Source organism: Arachis ipaensis, chromosome B7 (genome assembly GCF_059453495.1).
Source record: "Arachis ipaensis isolate K30076 ecotype BB chromosome B7, ASM5945349v1, whole genome shotgun sequence".
Lineage (NCBI taxonomy): Eukaryota > Viridiplantae > Streptophyta > Magnoliopsida > Fabales > Fabaceae > Arachis > Arachis ipaensis.
Genome location: NC_142442.1, coordinates 132,898,518 through 132,919,834, shown reverse-complemented (window position 1 = coordinate 132,919,834; position 21,317 = coordinate 132,898,518). Strand labels below are relative to the sequence as shown.

The 21,317-nt window shown below is 36.8% G+C and overlaps 3 protein-coding genes across 4 annotated transcripts; 1 reads left to right on the top strand and 2 right to left on the bottom strand.

Moving 5' to 3' along the window:
- Positions 1–1,679: 1,679 nt before the first annotated feature.
- On the bottom strand, positions 1,680–4,459 carry LOC107605966 (uncharacterized). The gene is made up of 5 exons (XM_016307927.3): positions 4,124–4,459; positions 3,918–4,033; positions 3,614–3,789; positions 2,302–2,410; positions 1,680–2,118 (listed from the first exon to the last, which is right to left on the bottom strand). The coding sequence occupies exons 1-5, from the start codon at positions 4,359–4,361 to the stop codon at positions 1,819–1,821; spliced, it is 939 nt and encodes a 312-aa protein (XP_016163413.1). The 5' UTR covers positions 4,362–4,459; the 3' UTR covers positions 1,680–1,818.
- Positions 4,460–5,405: 946 nt separating this feature from the next.
- Positions 5,406–11,709, top strand: LOC107605965 (uncharacterized). Its single transcript, XM_088493629.1, has 3 exons — positions 5,406–5,819; positions 7,509–10,001; positions 10,531–11,709. The coding sequence occupies exon 2, from the start codon at positions 7,572–7,574 to the stop codon at positions 9,879–9,881; it is 2,310 nt and encodes a 769-aa protein (XP_088349755.1). The 5' UTR covers positions 5,406–5,819; positions 7,509–7,571; the 3' UTR covers positions 9,882–10,001; positions 10,531–11,709.
- A 1,584-nt stretch (positions 11,710–13,293) lies between these two features.
- On the bottom strand, positions 13,294–20,709 carry VPS45 (vacuolar protein sorting 45). 2 transcript variants are annotated; one of them, XM_016307925.3, is made up of 14 exons: positions 19,877–20,709; positions 17,759–18,013; positions 17,381–17,582; positions 17,148–17,227; positions 16,725–16,952; positions 16,246–16,371; positions 16,052–16,132; positions 15,812–15,953; positions 15,514–15,692; positions 14,690–14,845; positions 14,268–14,375; positions 14,057–14,178; positions 13,803–13,934; positions 13,294–13,600 (listed from the first exon to the last, which is right to left on the bottom strand). In XM_016307925.3, exons 2-14 carry the CDS (start codon positions 17,846–17,848, stop codon positions 13,540–13,542), a joined length of 1,707 nt encoding a protein of 568 aa, XP_016163411.1. In that variant the 5' UTR covers positions 17,849–18,013; positions 19,877–20,709; the 3' UTR covers positions 13,294–13,539. The 2 variants fall into 2 exon arrangements, with proteins under 2 accessions (XP_016163411.1, XP_020961983.1); XM_021106324.2 differs by having other exon boundaries at positions 17,759–17,954.
- Between the last annotated feature and the right edge of the window lie 608 nt (positions 20,710–21,317).

Sequence of the window (21,317 nt, the reverse complement as noted above, 5' to 3'; positions counted from 1 at the left end):
TGAATAATTTCATTGCTTAAATAATAAGCTAATTTAATAGCACTTTAAATATAAATCTAGTGGTTATTGACATTGAAACACCATTTATTATTTTTATATAAATTTAAAATTGATGACAGTTTGGATCTATAGAATGTCAAATGGATATCTATAGCTTCATGTGATTAATTTAGTAGTTCACGAACATGTAATAGGAAGAAAGATACGCAAACATGATTTAAATATTAGGTATGCCAATTCAGTTGTTAAAACATCACTTTACAGCAAAAAGAAAAATATTAGAAGAGGGGAAGAACTATAAAAAATGGAAGTGACAACTCAGCCATTTACAATTCAATTTGAATATGAATAATAATAATATACTGAATTGCTACATATCCAACTATTTTTTTATTTAAATTCATTCAAATAAATCCAACACCAATAAAAACCACTATTATTAAAAAAGCGTGCAAAATTTCTTGAATAAACTTGGATGCTAAAATTGCTTGGATACAGAGAATAATTCAATAATATAAGCTTACATATCATTTAAATTTAGGCTAAAATTTTTATATATGGATAATTTCAATGTAAAACACGAGAATATTTGATTATTTTAGTGTTTTACACTGTTACGATGGTATTGACATTTTGTAAAATATTTTTTTAAGAGAAACTCTAAGAAATCAATTACAGCATAAGCCAACTCAATTATCCTTTCTTTGTTTCTAATTTTGAAATTCTAGAAAATAGAGATAGTAAGGAGTTATTTTATTTTATGTAACTAGTATGTTTTTCAACTAGTTGACTATAATTGATTATATCCCAAGTTGGTTCCATTACGGAATTCTTTTTTCAATTATCAAAAGAATGATGTTTTGTAAAAATCCACAATGTATAACACATAGTTTAAGTCATCGTTAAAAAATTCACCACTTATAATCCAAAATATAAAATTTTTTTCTTAAATATACGCTATTAAATTTACGCTATTTTTCTGTTTTTGATTTTTAGTTAATGTTTTCCTTCTCACCACTGAAAAGGTTATACCATAAGAAACAGAAATTACAAAAACCAAACATATATTTTAAGAAATGTTTATAATGGTTAGACACATTTTTAAAATATTTATGTTGACCAAAACTTTAACAATGTAAATTAAAAAAAATAACTAAAACGGATCAAAATCCAAAAAAGAGTTATATGGGTCAGAACTAAAGTGATCTATCATAATAAACAGAAATTTGAAACCTAAGGTATAGAGAGAGAAAGGAATAAATCATGGAGAAAAATGATTCTGCCAAGCATAGAATAAAGATTACAACGCAGTGCATTAACCAATGGATGGAGTCATAAATTAAGGAATGGAATAATATATATCCCCCTGGTTTCAGTTTGCTTATTGATTCCATAATACAGTATAGGAAACATTTCAAGTGTACCGGGGAGTACCGGTGCACCAGTTATTTTAACCGTTGATTTCAATTAATATATATTATATATATTTTTTATAATTCAGATCAACGGTTAAAATAACTGGTGCACCGGTACTACCGGTGCACTTAAAACGGTTAAAACAACTGGTGCACCGGTACTACTGGTGCACTTGAAATGTTTCCTACAGTATATATCTCTTCACCAGTTTTGTAATTTACCATCCACAAAAGGGAAATTACAATTCAGTGAATCCACAAAGACCTCAAACTTGTCAAGTTTCAAAAATTCAAAAATTTAACGAATATGGATCTATGTGTGAACTGTTCCCCTAATTATCTACACAGACTTGCACATGAAGATGGAGATGTCATTAACACTTTTTTTGGGGGAATAATTAATTTAAATATCAGAGTGCAACCGTACTAAACGTAATGAATCAAAGGGAGTGCTTAACCGCCACTCTCTTTGCTTCTTATTCAGTGGTCTTCCTTTCCCTCTGTTGACTCTCACATCAGCTATACCCCACGTGCAACACTTAGTTTCCATGTCAAAGGATTCAAGCCTGAAGACCCCATCACCTTCTGCAGATGAATTATCAGAATCATTAACAATGGAGTAATTCACATACATAGGCCGGTCCTTGAATCGATCCAGGTCGGTTGGAATCCGAACTATTCTTTCAACACCTGGAGAAGACACCTAAAGTAACACAAAGCCAGATTTGTTAAGATAATAATCATAGAACCAACGAACAAGAAACTTTGATTAAGCCACTAGTGGAACTAATATGATAACATAGGGCTTCAAGTTGTGATTGTGATAGTCTCGCATTATATATATTCAACATAGAACAAACTGCAAGTAAGTTAGTTGAAATGGTACCTCCAAACTCAAATTTTCAGGAACAAATTTGGCAATCTCTGCTTCATCCAATTTTGTTCTATAGGTTGTAGAAAAGGCTTCAATATCTTCCATTGTTGGGGAGCCAGACCTAACGTATATGGAAATCAGACCTCAACAGTTAAGAATATAGCACTATAATAGCAAAGTTCAGCACAAGATGAAAAGGAAATGGTAATTCAAGCACACATTGCATCGGGGAGGAAAAATATTATCAAAATATTGAAATAGAAGTGCAAGTTCAATGATAAGCCAAATCTCCAAGAAAAAGGGGGCAAAAAAAAAAAATTCATTGATTGAGCAATCAGCAGTGTGCAAATAGCATTAGCTGATTTTAACAATGAGGTGAAAAGTCCTTTATGGGTGATTAAATTCTATTAGAAGGGAAGGTATAACAAGCCAATATTATGTATTGATTACATTCTATACGCCCCTTAAATTATAGAGGTTCAAGTCTTTCCATTTTTTCCTGGGTATAGTAATATTAAAACTAATAAATTGCATTCAACATTCCTTTCTCTTTGTGACACACTTTACAGATGAAATTACATTAATGACCCCACATCTATCCAGCCTAAATGGGATTTAATCTACACATTATCTTTTGGTACATCAATGGCAGTTAAGTTTTAAACCTATGATTTCATTTTCACACCAACTCTCCAACCCCTCATCACTAACCCACTTCTAGTGGCCAAGTCTAACACACTTATTTCAGTATACTTGATATAAACAAAGGAAATAACCCTCAGAATAAATATAAATGACGGCAGAAAAACACTTAAAAGATCAATAAATATGAATGACACACTAAAGGGGAAAGCGTTATATATAACTCATAAATTTCACCAAGGGCCATGTATCCATTGATCGCTGAAATTTCTGGCAATACATAGTTATATCACTAATATAGCTATATGCATTGTTTCAAAAACAAAGTTACCGCCTCATTTTTTCTTTAGGGATATCCAGCCTAGTATATCTAATCTAGTCATGCAATTAAACATAGGTTCAGAACTTCCCTAAACAACAATAACATGAAATAAAACTAAGATTCATATAAAAACCACTAAATAATAAAACCAACCATCCATTTTTACTATTTTAGGAAGTTCAGCCAAATGTGAATCAAGAATTATACATTCTACAAACTAGGAAACTTAGACAACTAAATTCAAGACAGCTTAAACTACAAAGTTCTCCTCAGCATTTTGCCTCTTGTCTACTGTAAAACAAAACAATATAGATAGATAGCAAGTTAGCCAACTTTGGAGTAATGTGTTATGTTACTAACTTGTTGGTAAGCCTTTCAATGCGCACTAGAATGGTGGAATTGACCAAAGTCTTAAAGGCATAAATTTGCAGGTCACCATCAAAAGAGGCAGTAACTTCTTTAGCAATGGCTAGTGCCTTCTTATCCCACCATGTCCCAGCAAGGGAGATTCCACCACCTGCTCCGCCATCACCAACCTTCAAAATTGAAAATAAAAAAAAACATATTAATCATCCCAAAGATAAAAATAAACATGAAATTGAATTATTATCTTATTTTTCCTATCAATAAAACAATACAAAATGGAAATTCCGAAAGAACTTACATAGACTACGGCATCGCCATCTTCATACTCCTCCTCTTCTTCATCCTCACCAGCACCGACATCAACATCATCACCGTCATCAACAATAACATCATCATCATCATCCAGTTCAGCTTCTGTGCAACACAATTAAAAAAATAAAAACTTTCGTCGGAAAACACCAGCAATAATGTAAAGAGAGAACGAAAGAAGGTGTATGTATATACCAAATTCAAATTCGTCAAGGAGTTCGTCATCTTCTTCTTCGTCGTCGAAGGATACTTCTTGGAGGAGAGAAGGTTCTAGAAGCGGCTCAGAATCTGAGGTTCTCTTCTTGGCGCGCAAAGCAAGGGGCTTTCTGGGAATATTACATAGAAATGTGCAAAAGTGGGAAGAGAATTTGGTCGTTGTAGTGAAGAATGGTAACGGTGAAGGTGTCAAGTTCGAAGCTTTAATCAAATACATTATTGAGGGTTTTTCAGAAGCTGCACTTCAGTTCAGCGAGTTCGTGGTCGTGCTGTGAAGCTTCAAATGCAAAAGCTCAATTGCTGTTGCCGCTAGCTACTTCGAGTTGATAATGTGATGTTACTTACACTCATTGAAACGACGTCGTCTGTAGTCTTTACATTCTTTTTGGTCACTTTTTTTGGGCCTGCATTTTTTGCATTGGGTAACCGGACGGGCTGAAGCCCATACCAGAAATTGTTGTATTGCCTTTTCAAAAATAACTGTGTTAATGACAAAAAAAAAACTGTTACTTGTCTGAAAATATCATTAAGAAAAAATATTTTTGGTAAGGTTGCTTTTAGTAACTATAAAATAAATTGAAATATTTAGCTGGTTTGATTTTAATTTTGTGCATATAGAAATTCATTCATGAATAATAAATTTTTAAATAAAATTTAAATTTGTGATAGATTAATTATTAATTTGGTAGATTAAAATATATTATAAAAATTAAAAAAAATAAATTAGAATATTTAATAAGATATAAACTATATTAAATTTTACAATTTTAAAAAACATTGTAGTTATTTTTTAAAATTATTTTTTACTTTTAAAATATTTATTATTATTATTATTATTATTATTATTATTATTATTATTATTACATTTACAGTGACAAAATTTTATTATTATTTTATTTATAAAATATCTCTAGCTCTCAGTTATCAATGATTTTATTCTTAATGTATATCTTCTATTATATTTTTAGTAATTTATTTTATAAATAAAAATATTAATAATCATAATTGTAGATTTATTGAGTTAACTGTTAACCACAGGTTTTGAAAACCGGTTCGAACCGGCCGGTCGAACCGATTGAACTGAACCGTGAAGAAAGACGGTTTGAACAAATAACAAAACCGCAAATTTAAAAAACCGGAGTTGGCCCGTTGAATCGGCCGAAACCGGTCGGTCGAACCGAACCTTGACTCGGCCGGTTTTTTGAATGGTCCAAACGCTGTCGTTTCGATCTCTCTCGACAACTCCATATGCCCAGAATCCCAGATCCAGCATCCAGTACTTTGCCCTAACTCCATCCTCCCAATCTCATCGTCCCTCACCTCCATTCAGCACTTCAGCCACCGCCTTGTGCCGCCGCCGTCGCCGTCGCGACAGGGCTCTCTCTCTTTCCCTCCAACGCACAGCAGCCATTGCAAGCTTCCTCCCCTTCCATCGCGCAGCCACCCTGGGAAACGTCGAAGCCTCCGTCGCGCAGCCGCCTCTCTGTCGAGCCACTACTGCGTCCGTCTGTCGAGCTCGGCGGCCGTCCGTCCGTGTCGCCACTGCCCCCAAGTCTCCAACTCCCCTGCTCTCTTCTTCCGCGAGCTCGCCCCATCCCCTACTCTTTGCATCTTCTTGCCGTTGTCTGGTCGGTGTCGTCCATCAATCAAGGGTCTGTCGGCGTCCTCTTCGAAGGTCAGTGAATTTCTTGCTCGCTTGTTCTTCAGTTGTTCAGTTGTTCTTCGTTCTTTTTCTACTTTTTTATGCTCTGTTTTTGTGATTAGCTCTGGTTTTGTGTGTTGCGATTTTATTGATTAATGAATGTTTTGTGATTAGCTCAGGTTCTTTACTGATTATTGGTTTTTTACTGATGTGATTAAACACCATGGCAGTTAGATTACCTCCAGAAACGGTGCCACGAATTGGGAATCCCTAATATTATTTTTTATTTAGGATTTAGGATTCAATCAAGAATTTTTGGTATTATTTAAGAGGAGATTGCTGTTTTTGGCACCTGGATCACTAGAAAGTATTTAAAAAACAATCGTGTATGTGAAGCTGAAAGTGAGTGACATGTTGTTTTCATGGGTAATTCAGTTTGCTGCATTGCATTACTAAGTATCTTTGTTCTAATGAATAAGAAAAAAAAATATAAATTGATATGAATCGAACAGGTTCTCCTCTTGTGAATAGGTTTTGCACTTGACTATGGAAATAGGTAACTGTTATTGTTGAAATTATTGCTTAAAATGAATTTGTTATGCTGCTGCTGCTATAAATTAATTTCTTTCTAGCCCTTGACCTCTTGTTAGGAAGTTTCACATGCCACATACTTAATTCTATGTTGTATGTATTGCAAAGGGTACAATGAAGGTAGGCCGGTTAGCAAAGGAATTAGCAGCCGATGTAAATATTAAACGCAAAGTCAAAGGACTGCTTCCTCATCCAGGGGTTACGTAACAATTAAGTGTCAATTTTAGTTGTGTAATTATTTGGCAAAAGAATTACTCTTATTGCTCAAAAGAATTCCTTTCCTTATCTAATATCTATACATGGAAAACATGATTTAAACTGTATGGGTAGTAATTCTGTACCTCTTTCTCTGTTGCAGCATTCTTATAACTCCTAAATGATATAAATATAGTGAAACACATTGTTTGAGTGAAAGTTTGGATCAATAAATTGCATAACCAAAATAATCTATCTAATTGCTGTGTATAATCTTTAGGCTATTTCTTGTGTTTTTCATTTTACAAAAATAAGTTTATTTTTCTTTATAAGTTTTACACTAGTTTTCACTCTTTACTTGTTTCAAATGAATATAACTAAGTTGAAGTGAATTATTCATGTAACTGTATAAAGGTATAGTTAGATACCCTAATGTTGGAAAGTCATCATTGATAAACCGTTTACTAAAGTGAAGAATGTGCCCTGCAGCCCCAGACCATGAGTTACCCGAATTGTTCATGAACTTGTATTCTGTTAAAGTTGAAACTAATGGCTTCTAATGTTGAGTACTTAACAAGTTTTTACGAATTTTGATGATTGATGACAAATTTTCATGTTGCCATTTAATATTTAGATATTTCTTTTTATTATTTAACTTTTGAGTTTGTATTTTGATAAGATCATATCGTTTTGGTTGATGACATTTCATGTTGTGTTTTAAATTTGGAAGATATTTTAAAATTTATATTAGATTATAATTATATTTTAGGATGTTTATTTATAATTTATTTATTATTTTATTTAAAACGGTTTTTCCGGTTGAACCACGGTTGGACCGGTTGGACCAATAAATTAATGAACCAGTAACTAGAGCGGTTCGATGACCGGTTCGGTTCTCAGAACCTTGATTATTACTCCTTTTTACTCTGTTTTTAGGTCTCACCTGTTGGGGCCACAAGATAGCGCCGCCGCTGCCACCATCATCACCACGATCCTTCTATGCTGTTGTGGAAACGAGTCCATTTCCACAATGCTTCCGGACTGCTCCCAAGGTTCCTCCCTCGCCGATCACAGCACCACTCTTCCGCTGACGCAGACGCCGTCGTCGTCACGCGAGATCTCCCTAATCGTAACCGGCGACTCCCCCTCCGTTTCTGCGTATGGGTCGCGCTCAAGTTCGAGAGCCTCGTGGACCAGCATTCCCGTAACGAGGTAAGTTGCACTCTTGCCACTAAGGAGTGGTGCTCCCTTTACTGGGACGCGCTCCAGCTTCTGAAGAAATCTGGGATTTTCGTAAGTTCTGAATCTGTTAGAGCCCTCATAAGGACCTATTCCTATATGGGTCTTGCTGAAGAAGCCATTCAGTGTTTTGATAGAATGTCTGAGTTCGATTGTGAGCCTGATGCTCACGCCTATAACACTATCTTGAAGGTTGTGCTCAAGAAAGACTTGTTTGTGTTGGCTTTTTCGCTCTATAATGTTATGCTTAGGTCTAATTCTTTGCCAGATGACCACACTTACACTCTCTTGATTGGTGGATTCTGTAAGATTGGAAACTTCAATGCTGCCCTCGAGATGCTCGATGATATGAGCAAGAGGGGTGTGCTGCCTGATGTTAAGACGTATACGGCTATTATTTATGGCCTCTGTCAGTGGATGAAGGTTGATGAGGCGTTTAGGTTGTTTAACACTATGAAAGAAAATGGGTGCTTGCCTACTTTGCGCTGTTATAATGTCTTGATTGATGGGTTTTGCAAGAACGGGAGGACAGATGAAGCGCTTTCTTTGCTGTCTTTGTTGAGGAAAGATGGTTTTGCTCTTAATCTGCAGAGTTACCGTTCTTTGATAAATAGCTTCATTCACGCCAAGAGATATAGTGAGGCATATGTATGGTACACCAAGATGTTTAAGAGGGGAATTGTGCCGGATGTTACTTTATATGCTATCATGATACGTGGTTTGTCCGAAGAGGGTAGGGTTGGTGAAGCTGCAAAGATGTTAGATGAGATGATTGGGATGGGTTTAGTACCAGACGCCTATTGTTACAATGCATTAATCAAAGGTTTTTGTGACATAGGTCGTTTGGACCAAGCTAGATCTCTTCAGCTTGAGGTTTCCAAGGACGAACAGTTTCATAATGCTTACACCTACACCATTCTCATCTGTGGCATGTGTAGGAATGGAATGGTTGGAGAGGCACGGGAGATATTTAATCAGATGGAAAAACTTGGATGTCTCCCTTCAGTTGTGACCTTCAGTGCTCTGATGCATGGCCTTTGCAAGGCTCGCAGAATTGAGGAAGCACACCTTTTACTGCACGAGATGGAGATTGGGAGAAGCCCATCTTTGTTTTTCCGGCTTTCTCAGGGTTCTGACAGGGTTTTTGATAGTGTTAGTCTCCAGAAAAAGGTGGAGCAAATGTGCGAGGCTGGTGAAGTTTTGAATGCTTACAAGCTTCTCAAACAACTTGCTGGGAGTGGGGTTGTGCCTAACATTATCACATACAACATTTTAATCAATGGTTTTTGCAAAACTGGTAATATCAACGCCGCTATCAAGCTTTTCAAGGAGCTGCAACTAAAGGGGATCTCACCTGATTCTATTACTTATGGGACACTTGTTGATGGACTTTATAGGGCTAACAGAGAAGATGACGCCTTTAAGATCCGTGAACATATGTTGAAGCATGGTTGTCAACCTGGATTATCAAATTCTAATGCCCATATGAGCTGGTTAAACAAAAAGGGGAAGGTCTCGATGGCCTTCAATCTTTACTTTGAATATCTGAAAAGCCTTCCGAGGTGGGATAATGATTCAATCAACGTGTTGGAGAACCATTTTATCAGAGGAAATGTGAAAGAAGTAATTCGAGGCTTACTGGAAATGGACTTCAAATGTAGAGATTTTAATTTAGCTCCATACACAATTCTAATTACTGGGTTCTGTATGGCAAAAAAGGTAGATGAAGCATTAGCTATATTTTCTGTTCTTGGTGAGTTCAATATTAATATCAATCCTACAAGTTGTGTACATTTGATTGATATTCTCTGTGAGGAAGGGAAGCTGGATGATGCAGTAAACATATTCCTCTACACCCTAGAAAAAAGCTTCATGTTGAGGCCAAGAATTTGTAACAAGCTCCTCAAATGTCTCCTTCTTTCGATAGATAAAAAGGACTATGCTATTGATCTTGTTGACAGGATGCAGTCCCATGGATACTGTTTGAATTCACATCAGTATGACAAAGCAATGTACGTTATTCGACGGCTAAGGAGAAGGAGGAGCAATAAAATGCAGAATTTTGAATGATTCAATAACTCCGACTATTCAAGATGGATATCATTCTTTATTTCGCTCCTCATTGATATCCTGTTAAGGGAGAATGGTTATGAATCGGGTGGCTTGCTACACTTTCAGGATGAACCAAAGGTACTGTTTAGTACTTATGTATATGCTGAAAGTTGTCTTATCTTTCCAGAGTTATGGTGGAATAATTTTAGGGATCATTTGTCTCTTCACCCTAAGAGATTCAGACTAGGGAATGAGTCACCTGGAACTAATAAATCCATATATGCACTTCATACTACTATTTTTTCTTCATTTCTAAAAGAATTCAAAGAGTGAGAGTGAGAGTGAGTGGGGTAGTAGTTCGTTTAACCTTCAGCTTTGAGGAAGCTTAGCATGTGCTAAGAAATGTGGACTCCCAGTGAAATGCCCAAATGGTTTCTTGTTTTTTCTCTTTTTAGAGTACTTTCACCTTTCTTCCTTTTGTTGGCATCAGATAACTCTCTATTCCCTTGTATTTTTTTAATTTAAGTTGGTCTGTTTTAGGCTTTCTATTAGCAAATTTTATTTTTAGTTTTCTAATTCCATGGTTTAATTCAATTCTTATTTCTTCTAGTTAGCTTTTAGCTGAGTTTTGAAGTATTTTAAGTGTTTCTTTTACTGTGTTTTGCAGCTACAAGGGATAGGAATGCTTAGCTGCAATATCTGGCTTGAGCGTTAGGCCCGAGCCTAGCTACGTTGTGAGTGTGCTTGAGCATGGTAAAATTTTGACAATGTGCTCGAGTACAGCATAAACACACTCTAGAACAACAATGCATAAACAGAAAAATCTGTTCTCAAGCTTAATGATTAGTAAAATGCCCCTTAGTAGGTATAAAGTCAACATTGGTGCATGCCTAACCTAACCTAACCTAACTTCTTCCCAGAAGACTAAGGAAGCTGAGGAAAAGTGTTTGAGAGAAGACTGAATGTTTTGGAGGTTCATTTGAGGCACTTGAGACTTTCTCAGGCTCGTCTTTGTATCTCATATGGAGGATTCCACCTGTACTTCATTTTCTTCACTTTTCTTAATATCTTTGTGGTTCACTTTCCCATAACCTGATGTGATGTTTAAGAGTGTGTACCATAAACTAATAGGATTTCCTTCAAATTTAGAATACCTGAGAGTGAAAATTAGATTGTATGAACATGCTAGTGATTGAGAGTTACTACAAGTGACTACTCATCACCGCTTGCCCTGCTTTGTTCAATGTCTTTTCAGTCATTTAATTGTTTCTCCTCTTTCCTAAAGTTTTGCTCAGGAGACTCTAGATGTTCTAGATTGCTAGGTTTTGGAATTTGGGTACAAAAGATGCTATGCTCTTCTGCCTATTCTTACCAAAGAATTTGCTTCTAGTTATATGTTTATAGGCAAAGTATTTAATGGAACTCTCCAAGAGAGCTCCATTAGATGGAGTTGCCCAATTTATTTACAAAAAGGTCCCAACACACTATGATATATTTACACCCCAGGCGGCAACCAGCGGCAAGATCTTAAATAGCAGAACAAACTTGAAAATTGATCTGAGCACAACTTCTTGGGACAAAACCCTGTTATCCAGGATGTTGCATTCGCTTCCCTCTCTTGGCGTGTATAGTTAAGCCGAAATTGAATGTTAATCTCCCAATTTGCTTATATAGTCAATCTCTACAATCTCTAATATACTCCATTAATAGTGTGTTATGTAGTTTGTGAGTTTTATCATTGTGTATGTGTTGCACTCACTGCTACCACTTGGACTGTTATTGACTATGTAATCATATCTAGCTTTGTTAAAGTGTATAAGAACATAAGGATCAACTTGCTATACCAGTGAATCTCTCTGGAATTGCTTTCTAATTTGCCCTTGTAATTACTTGAACTTCTGATTTGAAAATGTACTGATACTTCAAGCTAAACTTTTATTACAGTATTCCTGAAATTTTCCGGTTGTTTTCTTTTTAAAAATATTTTTTTAAGAAAAAAAAAAGAATGAAATCCACCATTGAGTATATGCCCTCATGGCCCAGATTTGCTTCCGTCTCATCTATGTTTTTCACATCAAAATTGCCATTTTCTATTGGAAATCTGGACCTGTATGTGATGAGGACAAATGTGCATAAAACTTTTCAACCCTCAAAAGTGATCCGCCTTCACCAGCAACGGCTTCTATATTTATACTTGCTCATGAATAAACCGTGGCTGCCTCCAAGGTTTTATGCACACATCATCTTCTTCGTAAACCGTGACTGCCTCCCACGGTTTATGTGTTGCATTCCCCAAGGGTAAACCGTGGGCACGGTTTATGTGTTGCATTCTCCAAGGGTAAACCGTGGCTACCTCCCACGGTTTATGTTGAACACCAATTGCATGTAATCCTTTGTTGCCAGTCACGGTTTATGTGTAGTTTGAAAACCGTGGTTGGCTCCCACGGTTTATATAGAAAGTGAAACAAGACTTTTTTTTTTTACCAAAGATAAGAGACTCGAATCCGCAACCTCTTAAGTGAAACAAGACATTCACGAAGCAAGTTTCCAATTGTTGTAATCAGGCAAAGGTTTCAGCATTTATTTTATATAGGTAAATTACCCTAATAATAATAATAATAACAATAATAATAATAATAATAATAAGCTTGTATAATTAACCTCTTCGTCGATGTATCCAGCCACGTGCGCAACGCCATTTAATCGGTACAGGCGAGCTTCGTCTTCCATAGCTCCACCACCCAACTGGTTGAAAAACTCAAAGCCTCCCCCTAAAACTCCAAGGCTCCCCGGATTCTCTCACAACCACCCACCCTAAAAAATTTTGCTTTCCCACAAAAGTGATCCGTGATGACTTACAGCGGCTAATGAATTTATACTACTGCATGCATAAACCATGATAGCCAGCAGGGTTTCATGCGCACAAGGTTTCTTCATAAACCGTGGTGACCAGCCACGGTTTCTACCGCCAAAATTCAAGTGTAATCCGTGCTAGGCTACAGCAGTTTACCTTCATTGTTTCATGCATGTAAACCATGCCAGCCTACAACGGTTTATATGTAAATTTAAAACCGTGGTTACCCACCACAGACGTAAAACTTTTTATTTTAATCAAGTCAATTGCCCGATTAATTATTAATTTGGTAGATTAAAATATATTATAAAAAATTAAAAAATTAGAATATTTAATAAGATATAAACTATATTAAATTTTACAATTTTAAAAAACATTGTAGTTATTTTTTAAAATCATTTTTTACTTTTAAAATAAATATTTATTATTATTATTATTATTACATTTACGGTGACAATTTTATTATTATTTTATTTATAAAATCTCTCTAGCTCTCAGTTATCAATGATTTTATTCTTAATGTATATCTTCTATTATTATTTTTAGTAATTTATTTTATAAATAAAAATATTAATAATCATAATTGTAGATTTATTGAGTTAACCATAAGAGTTGTTACTAGTTGCAATGCTGCCAATGCAATGAAAATTTGGGATCAACAGCAGTACTCGGCAATTAACTACGCCTGAAACGGTGCGTTTAGAACCGAAGGCTTAAGATTTTTTATACATGTACATGGTTGCAAAACAGAAATTCCCAATCCAAAGCTGCAAAATATTTTTCTATATAGCCCTCAAAATGCAAATTGTGCCAGGATGGATTTCAAACAATGCTGGTGTTCAAACGAGCTACCCTTTGAGCTTCTTCCAGGTCCCTAATAAACCTGCAAATTCAAATAAAACACACGACTATAGCTAAGAAATCCAGAACACTAGCAAGTTTTGTAGTCAATCAATACAAGAACAAAACTGGAACTATCAACTCAAAATTATTGTCATTGGACATCAAATTGAAAGCCCACTTGGAATATACTAAACATGAAATGACCACTAGTTGAATCAAAACTAAAATTCACTTCATTATACCTCTTAGAATTGAGAACAGAAGAGCCACCAAGTATAAACCGAATTCCAGGATTGCTGGCATTTTGTAGAGCAACACACCTTGACTCCTCATAAGTTGTCCCACCAACAATGAAGATGATTACTTCCTGTGGCCTGCATGTCAATTGTCATGTAATCGTTAAACATAAAAACTCATACTATTCCACAATTCTATTGTGTGTGACTTCTAGAAATTCACAAAGAAAATACAACTGCTAGATTTCATAGCAACAAACCTTCCTTGTTGAAAGTGATTTCCAACAAATGGGTAGTCCACATCTCTCAGCCGTCCTTTGACGATGCTTTCCATGGTTTGGAAAAGAAGGGGTTGGTGCTGGGTATACACATTCTCAACACCCTGCAGCAAATCTCAAAACAGAAGTTGTTTAGAGTTGAACTTAATCTATCAAAGATAGGGCATGGTAATCATAATACTTCTGTGCATACCTTCAACCCACGGGCCATATTACGGGCAATATTCATTAGATCTCGATTTCCAAAAAGATCACCAGTTCTCTTGTCAACACCTGCTTGCTTTAAAAGAAACTGGACGAGCTGTTGTGTCAAAAACAAAATATCGATATCAGCAACTATCGCAGGCATGCATAGCCACATTATTTATTTGTAAAGAGGTACTTCCCATCTATTTGCAGTTCTTCACAATTTAATCTAGTAAACATATATTTCTATTCTCTGGAATCCAAAACCAAGGATATAAAATGACAATATGACCCAAAATTGACTTTACCAAACACTGTACTTCTCCAAGGTTTAAAACATGGACAGCATCCACTAAAAGATTAAGGACAGGCAATCATGCCTGAGGATAAAAGGATTCAAGAAGAAAGCAACATCAGAGATTAATTTACCCCAGATTTATACTTGGCAGATCGGGAAGCCAGTTTGTTGAAAAGCTGCATTAACTGAACAGGGCTATCCTTCTCATATCGCAAAGCATATAGCATGACTAAACGCAGCCGGTCCACATCTGATATGCTATCATCATTTAGTAGATTTGTCACTGCCTGAAGATAGTACATTGAGACAGAAATTGTCACTTTTGTTAGTCTAAACTCCAAAGCCATTGTCAGTACATATGATAACAATTAGAAACATCGAAGAAAAATATTGGGGGAAGATAATAAGACACTAAAAATATTGCTTTATGTATCTTGTAATCTGCTAGTGTAAGCATGGGTTGTTGGCCAAGGGAAAGGATTTTACACCTATACTTCACCATGTATCCTTGTCCTTACTTCACATCATTGATGGAAATTCAAATATATGTCAAGAAGTCCCCGATTGCAGAATGATGTACCGAGAACAGAATAAATTTTTACCCCATTAACAAATCACCTCTCCATGAAAACAATATGAGGCTTATTAAGGCAAAGAACAGAATAATTACAAGATAAAAATCCTTTGAGATGAATGGTAGCACTGAAATGAGCAAACTACTATAGTTGAGTTTTCTAATTTATCATAACCATAGAAAGAAATATGCATACATATTCAGAGCTTAAAATAAATTAAAAAACATTGCACCGCCAGCACCGCTCAAAAAGAATATCCCCCTTTTTTCATCTCCAAAGAGCCTTTTCTTTGAGTGAGAGAGAATACATTAGACCATCACCCAATAACTCTTGAAGTTTGAGCAAAAGCAAAGGAAATTTTGCTAATCATTAATACATACCTCAAACGCAACCCCTTGTCCTCCATTGCAAGCCAGTTCCTGTTCTGTTTGTGAAACTGTCATAAGTTTTCGCTGTTGTACTATCTTGCTCATTTCTGTTACCAAAGTCACATGCTTTGACACATTCCCATGCATTTTTCTGTACTCAGGATAATTGTCAACAAATTTGGCCATGTCCTCTGACAAGAGTCAAACCATAAATCAATTAATTACATACTATGCTGCCATGTATAAAAATAGGTGTAATAGCAGAAGGAATTTTATTATTCTGAAATGTGAGACAATTATAAGTACAAACCTATCGTTTGGATGTTCTGGTTGCTCTTTGACACTTGCTGAAATTCATCAACCAGCCGCTTGATATTCATACCTATATCTCCAAAATTCTCATACATGTTGGCTTTGAAAAATGAATCTTGTTCCGACGACAACACAACCTCCTGCAACAGCAAATAGCACAATATTTCTTTCAATTTGTATAAAATCTAAACTCGAAGATATTGCTAACGTGATTAAACAGCATAAAAGTCTCTCTAACCTCCTGATCCTTTGAAAATTTATCAATGGATTTCAAGTCCACCTTGTTGTCTTGGATTCCTATCAATTCATGAACCATAGCCTGGAAAGTATAAGGCCACAAACAAGAATTACTTTATGAATAAACAAACTATCAGATAGCTAAGCTGTAAGATTGTCAGTAAGCACTGACTATAGCATTAATCCCATAGATACCTGATAGGTCCATTGATTGAGCAATGGGGTTACAGGATCATCTCTCCTGTCAAGCACTAACAACAGTGGTGAAACTTCTGTTCGCCTAAAATCGAAAAGACCACTTTCTTCTTGGTACATCAGTTTCTGTTTGAAGCCCATTAATGTAAATTAGTTTTCACTACATATGCATGATAAATTATAACACATAGGGATACATATATTGCCAGATAAAACAACAATAAGATGGCTACATCTGTGGCAAAAGTATGCCTAGAGATATGCATGGTGAGTTCAGAAAAATGAAAATTATAAAGATTTAAAAGATAAAAGTTAACAATTAAAAAAGAAAAAATAATAAAACACATGCAAACGCACCTTAAAAACATGCAAAAGTTAAAATGCATAAGATTGTCTAACATAAACAGGAAAATAACAAATAATATATATTATCTACTGAGAAAAAGTGACTACATAATTATGTCAAAAATTCTACTCACATTTGCTTCATGTGCTATTCTTTTGGCAATGTCAGACGTCCTTTGATATCTAATAACTGGTCTCCGTTTTAATGCCAAAAAGACAGCTGCTACACCATCAACAACCCGATCACAGAAGCGTTGCAGTGTTGAAGGATCCACCACAGCCGGGAGCATATAAATATAACTTGAAGGGATGTGCAAAGTGAAATGATAAGGATCAACTGCAACAAAGTCTGCGTAGAACTCCTAAATGATCGTAACAAAAACTACATCAGAATTAAACTTCACAATACAAATCCCAGCATTTGAGATCACATATTCACAACAAAAAGGGATGGGGGGTTCAAGGGTTCCAGCACAAGAACGTGTGCAGTCATCTATCATCATAAAACAGATAGATAGAAAAGTTCCCATGTTTACAGCGCAAGCAAAAGCAGTTACCTGAACTTGCTGGACAGCTTCATGTTCATCTGAATCAGCAAGTATGTGAATCTGAGTGTCCTTCAATATGTTGGAGAAAACTGTAAATTTCAGAATGCATTCACAAAGTGTCTTCGACTCAATGCGAGAAAAAAAAATTATCACTTCAACTAGGGAAAATATACAAAACGGAATTCCTAAATAGGGATTGCTTTATATATACTACAGCATCTGTAAAGATTTAAAAGACCTACATAGGTGATACTCCCCAAATCTAGGAGCGGCGAGCTGGCGGCGCAAATGCTGGATGTTCTCCGTCGTAGGGCGAAGGAAGTAAACAGCCTTGAGATGCGACATAAGCTCCTTCGACTTGGTTATGGAATCCACCAACTCCACCAAGAACACTTCCTTCTGAAGAAGCTCTGACTGTGAATACACAACGCTCACAATACTCACCTACACCATCAATTTCACATTTCACATCCATGTTGTAGCTCAACACCATAACCAGCAACACATATTTACAAGTTTACAATCATATGGAAAAATGAACACCAATATCATAATTGAAACAATGAATGAAGAATTATATCAGAGAAAATGAATTGATTCGTTGAGATCGTGGTGCGTACCGTTTGGGAATCGAGGATTAGGACCTTCATGCCGGAGATGTCCTGCAGCATGCGGTTGACGTAGTCACGTGCAGAGGACGTGAGCACCATTTTTTTTGTAGTGGCGACTCGAATAATATGGATCGATCTAAGTCTCAGTGGAGAGATTATAATCGAAGATGATTAACACTGTTGAATTCGCCAAAGGGTTGCGAATCTGGAAGAGGTGTTGCAGAATTTCAGATCCACCACCACTAAGGACCGAAGACGACGAGTCTTACAAAGGTTAAACGTTATGTAAAAGAAATGGGAGGAAAATCAAAAGTTAGGTGCATAGTCACAAGTTCCTTATTTCCAAAAAGTGTCAAAAATGTCAAAACAAGCAAGTTTGTATTTACTTCTCAACAATTTAAAATGCCAAAACAAGTGATGCAAATGTATGTGTAGAGCACATAATCAAATAAGTATTAATCACAAGCTATTTGGCATAAATTGAAATAATGTGGTGTTGACAAAGTTAAAAACATAAAGAAACAAGTAAGCCAAAGAACATTCAAACACCAAATTCCAATGAGACATGAGAGTCACAAGTTGAGACAAGAATTGAAAACCTCATGATCTATGTGACTTAATGTAAGTTAGGCATGAATAGAATGAATCAAATCAGCCACATAGATAGAAAAACCTTCAAACTTATGAGTTTATGCAAAAGAGGCTCAAAATCTCAAAAGAATTTCAAGTTTATGGTCAAATTAAAAATTCACTTGGACTATTCAATGCATAGAAGTAAATTAGCATCACAAGTAAGCAAAGAAAGTTAGAAGCATGACCAAAACTTTCAGAGAAGTTCTTGAGGAGTTTTCCAAAACCATTTAGCAAACAAGATTCTATCAACACAGAAATCCATCAAATAGAATCTTGTTGCACCAAAGAAGACAATGTCATTTAATGAAACAAGTTTAGGAAAAATCCTGCAGCATTTAAGCAGTAAATTGGCTATTTCCCAAATTCAAACAATCAATTCAGATTCCATATGAATGCATTACAATTAAACACAAAAACCCGATATGGATTCACATGAGTTGAGAGACTAAGCTAACAAACAGCAGCAAAACATCAATAAGCAATTCAAACCAAGCCAACCAGCAATAAGCAGCAATCTTTTTTCTGAATTTAACAACCAACCACAAGTATTCAACATGAATTCAGACAATTAAGCATCCTAAAACAAGTGATTAAGTTCAAATTGAAACAAAAATTGTAGCAGCAGTAACAGTTTTAACTCAGACATTGAGCACAAATCACCACCGCACAAACACTTCCAGAAATTGAGCAATTGTTACAAGAATGCAGCAGAATAGTAGATGCAAAAATACCTCAGCATCCATCAACCAAAACAGAGAAGCAATCAGCCAGATAATCACTCAATTGAGTAAACAACAGTTGGAAACCAACAGCAACGAAGCACCAACTCAATTAATCAATATCAAAGATGAATATTAAGAACAGATTAGGATAAATTCCGGCAGCAATTCAGCAGTACATAGAACTTTTCCCAATGTTGCTCAACCAAATCAACCCAAGTTCCAAATGAATGCGATAACAATTAAACAAACATGAATTCATATGAAATAAACAAATAAGCCAACCTACAGCAACAAACAGCAATGAACAATTAAGCAACCAGCAGCCATGAGCACATAATGGCCTAAGTTACAGCACCAAGACAGTAACAATGAGCAAAAAGAATTGATTCCGTCAGCCTTCCTTCATTGAATTCAGCAATCAAGCATAAGTAAGGAATATGGATTCAAACAATTAAGCATCACTGAATCAAACAATGAAGACCAAATTGAAACAAGAACTCAGCATCACTCAGCAAGGATATAGCAGCAATAACAATTATGCAGCAGCCTCAACAAATCAATTCAGCACAGGGAAAAATCAATGAAACAGCAACATTCCAAACAGCATTATTAATCAAAACAAACCTAAATCCTCTATCCAGCTCAGATTCTCTAACAACCTAATCAACTAAACATGCATTTCTAACTAAATTAAGATAAACAAAATGAACTAACTAGCTGTAATATGATAAATGAAACAGAACAAAGTAAAGGAAAAATACAATGGTTAAACCTGGGGTGCAGAATCAGAGCAGAGGGAGGAAGGGGAAGGAAGGGTGGAAGCGGCCGGCCAAAGTGGCGGCACCAGCGGTGATACTCAGACTGAGGTGGCGAAGAAGAGCAGCGCTGCGTTGCAAGGCTGAGAAACAGGGGAGACGGAGGGTTGGAAGACACAGGGGCTGCACCCTGTTCTGGCCGTTCCAGGCAGTGAAGAGGAATTGGAGCAACAGGTGTTTGTGGAGCTCGCGAGTGGAAGAGGAAAGGGTGGTGGTGAGCTATGACGCTGGCGACGCGGAGGTCCTGGCGCGAGCGGCGACTCGCGGAGGTGCGGATGAACGACAGGGACGGCGGCGCTAGGGTTCGGACAGGGGAAAGATCGCGGGGATGTGGATCAGGGTTCGTGGAGAGATGAGAAGAGGTTGGTGTGGCTGGAGACTGGTTCGGCGCTGAGCCAAGAAGGTTGCGACGGCGGCGCGGTGGGTTCTGGGTCGAGGCCGACGGTAAGGAGTGGTGGCGGGTGGTTCGTGGTGGTGGTTCGGCCGGGAGAGGAGGCGCGAGGGTAACGTCGCGATGGCACTGGGCTCGGTGGAAGCTAGAAGAGGGAAAGAAGAAGAAAAAAGGGCGCGGCGGTGCGGGTTGTCGCCGGCGGTTGTGGTGAAGGGAGGTGGCTGGGAAGAGACAGTGATGGATGGTGATGATGGTGAATGGTTGGCTCAGAGAAGAGGAAGGGTTACGGTGGCTCCGAGAAGAAGAAGAAAGAGGAGAGAAGGGCTTATGGTGGCTTACGAAAAGAGAAGGGAAGGAAGAGTAGGGGGATGCGGACGCACCAACTGCGCGGGAGCTCCCAATAGAGGGGTGTAAATTTGAGTTAAACTTTAAAATGGTTCTTTTGGGATTCGTAAAATGCATTGATTTAGTCTTTGACTTTTTAATTGTACTAATTAAGTTTTTCATATTGAAAAAAATGCATCAACGTGGTCTCCCTCATATTTTCCGATCATGTTCGTTGCCGGCGGGAGTGACGTGGCGAATGAGTGCCACGCTGGAGGAGTGTAAAACGTCGTCGTGTTGGGTTTTGGCGCTAAACTCACTAATAAACGACACCGTTTCAAGTAAGCATATACAAAACGTTCAAACCCCCTCCCCCAATATTCAAAGATCACTTTGTCTTCTTCATCTTCCTTTGAACTGAAAGCATCAAACCCTGGCATTGGAGAGCCCTGATGTGAATTTTTGGAGTGAAACAATTTGGAATTCAGAGGAACCTGGTCAGTGTTGGCTGAAGATCGGTGAAGGAAGGAGCAAAGATTCTGTGTGAAATTTCCTGTGACAGAGGTAGACATGCAGTATATTAGATAGTCTTGTTCTGTTTTACATAGTGGTAAGGTATCCATCGTTATGGATTTTACTTGGGAAATTGGTATAGATTGATGGGAAACCATGGATACTATGTT